This window comes from Zeus faber, assembly GCF_960531495.2.
Source record: "Zeus faber genome assembly, chromosome: 3".
NCBI lineage: Eukaryota > Metazoa > Chordata > Actinopteri > Zeiformes > Zeidae > Zeus > Zeus faber.
The window spans coordinates 22,673,994-22,680,298 of record NC_137190.1 but is presented as its reverse complement, the minus strand read 5'-3'; the positions used below and the strand labels follow the sequence as shown (position 1 = coordinate 22,680,298).

At 40.3% G+C, this 6,305-nt stretch overlaps 1 protein-coding gene across 1 annotated transcript; it reads left to right on the top strand.

Annotated features, from left to right (window-relative positions):
* Positions 1–353: 353 nt before the first annotated feature.
* gtf2a2 (general transcription factor IIA, 2) lies at positions 354–5,029 on the top strand. The gene is made up of 4 exons (XM_079997063.1): positions 354–539; positions 1,299–1,403; positions 3,967–4,093; positions 4,674–5,029. Exons 1-4 carry the CDS (start codon positions 468–470, stop codon positions 4,697–4,699), a joined length of 330 nt encoding a protein of 109 aa, XP_079853189.1. The 5' UTR covers positions 354–467; the 3' UTR covers positions 4,700–5,029.
* The last annotated feature ends 1,276 nt before the right edge of the window (positions 5,030–6,305 follow it).

Here is a 6,305-nt window from a genome sequence, read left to right as displayed (position 1 = left end):
GGCAACACAACAAGAAATTTAAGTTGAGTAAAAATAAAACAAAACGTAAACGATAGGAAACAGAGTGTTCTTGTCGTTCGCGTCTTGTCTTTTGCTACCATCTAGTGGTCTTCCCTTTCGACAAAGGGGGAACGTTTGCGCGCTGTATTGGCCGAAATAACAACGTTTATAACTGCGTTTCGATAACGTGGGTTATTCAAAGTATAATTTTGGTGCCGCTCCCTTTAGCAGGCCATCCATTACAACGTCCCCCGGTCCACACGCATGGCCGTTGCGACACGGTCGTCGCAAACCCCCCCGTGACACTTTTTGACCCTTCCTGCTCTCCGTACGTTGGCGACGTCACGCAACAACACGGGCCTTAGCAGTCGCCCCCGTCACGGCCAGTTCTGCAGGGAGTGCGTTTGCCAGTCGTCGCTCCGGCCGAATATCCGCGGGTTTACTAGCGAGTTCCCGCATTCCTCACAATGGCGTACCAGCTGTACAGGAACACGACGCTGGGGAACAGTCTCCAGGAGAGCCTCGACGAGCTGATCCAGGTGGATGTGGTGGTGGTGGTGGTGGGGGTTAGCATGAAGCTAGCAGTTAGCACGCCAGTGTTTAACGCTCTTGTGTAGATGAATGTGTCGCATAAATGATTCCAGAGCCCAGGCTCAGCTTCTTTGACGGCGTTGGCTTCAGACACTATGAGTTTGTCCGATAAAACATTAAACATTATTCATTATTCATTATTCGCCACTGCAGGACGCCTCCATGTGTGTTCAAACTTGCAACAATTTCCTTTTTGGTGAATTGGGTGCGAATTGTTGATTCAGAGGTTTGTGGGGTTTTTTTTTTAGATGTATTGGATATGGCGTCTTGTTTCCATTTTCTTTTTCGAGTTTGCCCTTCATGTTTATGTAAGTTATTTGATATGTTTTGTTGTAATTACTTTAATGTTACTGCCTATTGTTTTGACGTGAGCTGCTCTGTGTGAACACTTTAATTTCAACCCGGGAATTAATAAAGTATCTATCTCTCTATTCGTCCATCTATCTGTCCATCTGTCCATCTATCTATCTATCTATCTATCTATCTATCTATCTATCTATCTATCTATCTATCTATCTATCTATCTATCTATCTATCCATCCATCTATCCATCCGTCCATCTATCTATCTATGTATCCATCTATCTATCTATCTATCCATCCATCTATCCATCCGTCCATCTATCTATCTATGTATCCATCTATCTATCTATCCATCTATCCATCTATCTATCTATCCATCTATCCGTCCATCTATCTCTATCTCAGACCCAACAGATCACGCCGCAGTTGGCACTTCAGGTCCTGCTCCAGTTTGACAAAGCCATCAACACAGCACTCGCCAACCGGGTCCGCAACAGGGTCAACTTTCGGGTGAGTAGTCGACCTCATGCTGCTTCATCCCAATCGCCGCCACTAAAACGCCTTCGGGGCTGAGTTTGATAAACCAGCGTTGCTGGTTGTGGTCAGTCAACTGTCCACACGGCGGAACATTAACTGAAAAGAACACCCTCGGATGAAACTAATCCCAACCACCTCAAGTGACCAAGAAAAAAGCAAAAAAAATAAAAAGTGACCGTCTTTGATAGGGTTCTGGATCGCGTCATGAAATTCACTCAGCACAGACAATCTTATGGATTACCACTTTAAATCTACCTTTCTGTCCAAACCTAACTAAGTAAGGCTGCTAGGTCAAGGTTGATGCACTTTTTGTTATTGTTTTAACAAATACAATACAGACATATAATAGATCCATTTTAATCCATATCCTCTGCATTTTTTGGAGATAACATAAATGACAGAGGTTGGCTAAAGAACTTGAAATTATATTTAGTAGTGTTGGTTTACCTGAAAATTACTTTTAGCTATTGTTGTAGAACTGAGAAGTCAAAGGCTACAAAGATGTCTGTGAATTTGTTTAACCAGGAGTGTAGTTTGGAAGATAGTTGGAAGTAGTGGTAGTTAATGGAGCCGACACATCAAATCAGTTAATAATCCTCACACATTTGGCTGTTTTTTTAATTTAAACTCCTCCCATTTCCTATTTCCCCAGGCCTAGCGCGTGTTTAATGATTTATCTTTTTCCCCACTATTCCCATGCAACTTTCCCAACTTTCCTTGTCACTTATATAATAATGAATAGGAGAAGTGTTTAGTTAACTGAAATACAACTATTGCATTTGAAGAGCCTCCTCAGAAGAACGTCCTCAGAATGACTCATTTGCACTGCTTTCATTGCTAGGTTTCCCATTGTGATTGACAGGACTTTCCAATGAAAGCAGCATGAGAGAAATGTCATTTTGTTAGTAACCACAAAATGTTGCTATTCAATCAATGTGCTGATCATCTCTCATGCAAAATGGCTTTTCTTGATCTTGTTTCAAATGTCCAAGACTTCTCTCTCCTCTATTCTGAGCATTTTTGTTTCCTAACTTTTGTTTTGATTTTATTACACTTCAGACATTAAAGTTGGCGGACGTTGGCTGAATTCAATTTTCCAAGTTTAGGTTTACTTAATAAACCTTGGTGTTTCACTCTCTGAAAGTTGACAGAAAAAGTTTGGAAAAGGATAGAAAAATGGGGACGGTTGTTTGCAATTACAACGACTTCTCATTGGGTGGATAATGTGCTTTCTCACCAATCACAGTGTCTATTTGAAGCCTTCTATTTATCCTGTGGCATTATTTACTTATTGAACTATTCTTAACAACACAATATATTCAGTATTAAAATTAGGAGATGAGAAAGTGAACTGTTTATTTATTGTCAGGCGTCATGTGCTACGTGTTCCATTCTCTCTCTTAAGAATGAGGAGCAAAGCTTTGTATTTAGAGCCTGTTTACACCTGGCATTAACATGTGTCTTTGGTGATAATCACAAGTGGATCACTCTAATGCCAGATGTAAACGCACTCGGTGCTGTTTGAGATCCGATCGCTCAGACCACAGTCGGAGGTGATCTGGGCTGCACATATCCACATTCTTTTTGCATTGTAAACACAAATCAAAAGACCGCCCACTGAACTGATGTCCTCCGTATAAGTGCAAGGATGGACTCATTCGTGCGCCAACAGCGTCATATTAAAGTCATTAAATTTTTTGTCATTCAAACAACTCTGATGGGCTATTCTCTCTCTCACTCACACACACACACACACACTCACGCACACACACACACACACTGGCTGTACCTGCGCTGTACCATATCAGACAGTATCTAATGCCCATTCCGTCTTCATGCTCCAGGCTCTGACAGCGCTATAGAAGTTTTTTAGATTGTTTCCAAAAAAAGCGAAAGCAAAAAACAGAGCGTGCTCATAGCGGGGCGAGGAGGGGCCGTGCGCTGACCCCAGCTCTACTAAGACTCTAGTTTAAATAGTAAAAGAGAAATAGAAAATGAATATGTGGCGGTCAATGTTGATATTGTGGCAGGCCGCCACAAATAAATAGACGTATTGGAAACACTGCCATGCATAACGGAAGAGAAATTGTCTACGTGTTTTGCGTCTTCTGATCGAACTTTATACCGATCAGCAATCACACTAATTAGAACGAAAATTGGCCAATTGATCGGAGCCCCCCCAGTGCTTTCTTGTCATGTGCTATTTGTTTTCATGAGGAGGGGTCATCATCTGTGGAGTTGTATAGTTTAGTTGACAGCCATGTTAATTGGACACCTCTGAGACCAACGCTGCTCAGTCTAGAAATCATCAGGGGAAACAATTAATTTTACATTTGTGAAATGCAAAAGTTGTAGCTATAAAATAAACATTCAACTCTGCAGAAAGGAAGACGTGTGTCATTCATTTCAAGTTCGATGCTTTCATTGAACTGCTTTCGGGTTTGAAGACTTGTTTCCCAGAAAAGTGGTATGAACGTTGTGTTGTTGATATTGCTATGGTTGTGGCTAACGTTGTTCTTCCTCTTTTCGCCTCTAGGGGTCGCTAAACACCTACAGATTCTGCGACAACGTGTGGACGTTTGTTTTGAACGACGTGGAGTTCAGGGAGGTCACTGATCTAGTGAAGGTGGACAAGGTCAAAATTGTCGCTTGTGACGGAAAGAGTGAGTCAGTTGTCAACATTTGTATTTGTTTTTCCTCTAGTGGTTATTTATTTTATGTATTTGGTATGTTGATAACAGTTTTTCGGAGATAGTGTTGTTTCTGAAGGTTTTTTTGGGTTGTTTTTTTAACACGAAAGAAAATATGCTGTCGTCCGTCTATTTTAGAAGTCTTGACGGAGTCTATTTCCCAATACCAATGGAACAACTAATAAACTAGAAAAATCTGTGCAGGTACTATAAAAAGAACAGCTAATTTTAGACAATCGTTTTAAGTATGCATATACTGCATTTCTCACCAAAGACTGGCAAAAGTGATTGACAAAGTGAAATCAGGCCTGGTTGACAAACCAGTTATGGAGCGTATCCTGACTAGATATACAGTATATAAGAGGTTTCATCATGTAATCCGACCCCATTCAATTGGCTACTCTAACCAAATTGCAACGGGTTGAACACTTATATTTAATTGAATGTTCTCCATTTGTTGAGTTTTTTTTGCAGTTTGTAAGTTTGTTCTTCCTTTTCCCCCCACATCTTAATCGTAACTCTTGGTTTGTTTTTTTTTTTTTTAATTCATCAGACACTGGGTCCAACACCACAGAGTGAAAGAGGAATGCGCTACATCATCTGTCACCATGACAACAATGGGAACAGGAGAAGAGAGCGTTTACCACAGACAAGACTGTATATATAATTTATTACAGTAATTTCTGTAAAGAAGAATGAAAGCCTATGTACATATAAGACCTTACATCCGTAGGAAGGACCAGAGAGTGAATGGACCAGTCAAGGCATTGTAGTTGCATGTTCTTTTGGGTTTTTTCTTTTGTCTTTTTCTCCTTGGTTTTTATTTTTATTTTTTAAGTATCTTGGAGCCATATTTTGAGTTGGCTGATGTTATTGAACTGAGTGATCTTTAATAAACTTATATTTAAACATGCTATTTTTATTCGGTCAAAAAAATACCCTTTTTTCTGAATTCAACAGCAGTTGGGAAACAGTGTGAAAAGTAATGAGTTCTCCTGGGGCGACCTTACCACGGGAGGAATTGAGGCATACACGTTTCTCTATTTCCATAACAGAGGTAAACATGCATCAGGGTACATCTTCTTGATGCCAGGGACATGATGTGAAGTAAATAGATGGTTTAAAACACACCTTCATTGTATCACTTGCAGCCACACTCAACAGGAACATAAACTAAATCAAATAGTTAACAGAATATAGAACGCTTATCTTCCTATACAAAGGATAACCCTTTATGGAAATATAGATGTATTTAAAGGTGGGTGTTTATAAAATGGTTGTAGAATGGTGGTTGTTGTAAAGATAAACCACGAGACCTTTTGAAAGTAAGTGAATGCAATCACCAAGTGGCTGTTTGTGTGTGTGCCGTTAAAGGAGATTGGTCCTGCAACCTTCAGGCCACTTGGCTGTCTCTGGACCAGCCTCCAACTTTGTGCATTCCTCCAACCAGGCCAGCTATGAAATTACGACCCAAATCACCAAATATGGCAGGGAGCGAGAAGAGACTTTTACCACGCACACAAACGCGATGCCTCATTGAGGCTTTTCTGAGTACTTATTCCAACACTGCCAGCGATGGGGGGGGGGGGGGGGGAGAAAAAAAAAAAGTCCCCAAGCAGTATGTAGTGGAATGTTTGTTAAATAAGCTAAATGTTTAGAGAGCAAACATGCCGGCCTGAGGTAACGCAATCTTTTGCACTTACTCAAAGAAAACCATTCTCCAGCTGTTGAAACATGACGGAAGTGTCTGTCGGAATCGCAGGAAATTCTCCGACCCATTTACAAAACATGTCTACACATCCTAACATGAACTTGTAGGCTTGTTTTGGAGGCACATGAACAAAATCGATCTGCATATGCATATTTACAAAGGCACCTGGTTGCGGTGGGAGGTGATCTTGTTTCGGAAGTGACCTGATCTGACCTTTTGACCTTTGATCTTACCTATTTCAGGTTGAGCATATATTAAACATCTTCTGCAGTGCTGTTCTGTGGCGGTAGTGGTTCCTGGTGCGAACCATGTGTTTATGTATGTATATTTATTTATATACATCGAATATATGTATTTTGTACTTTATCTTATTAAAAGGTAAAACATTTAAGACAAACTTGTAACCCGTTCAAGTAGGTTACATTGCAAATTCAAAATGTTGTATTTTTTTAAACTTTGTATTATTTTTTAAAT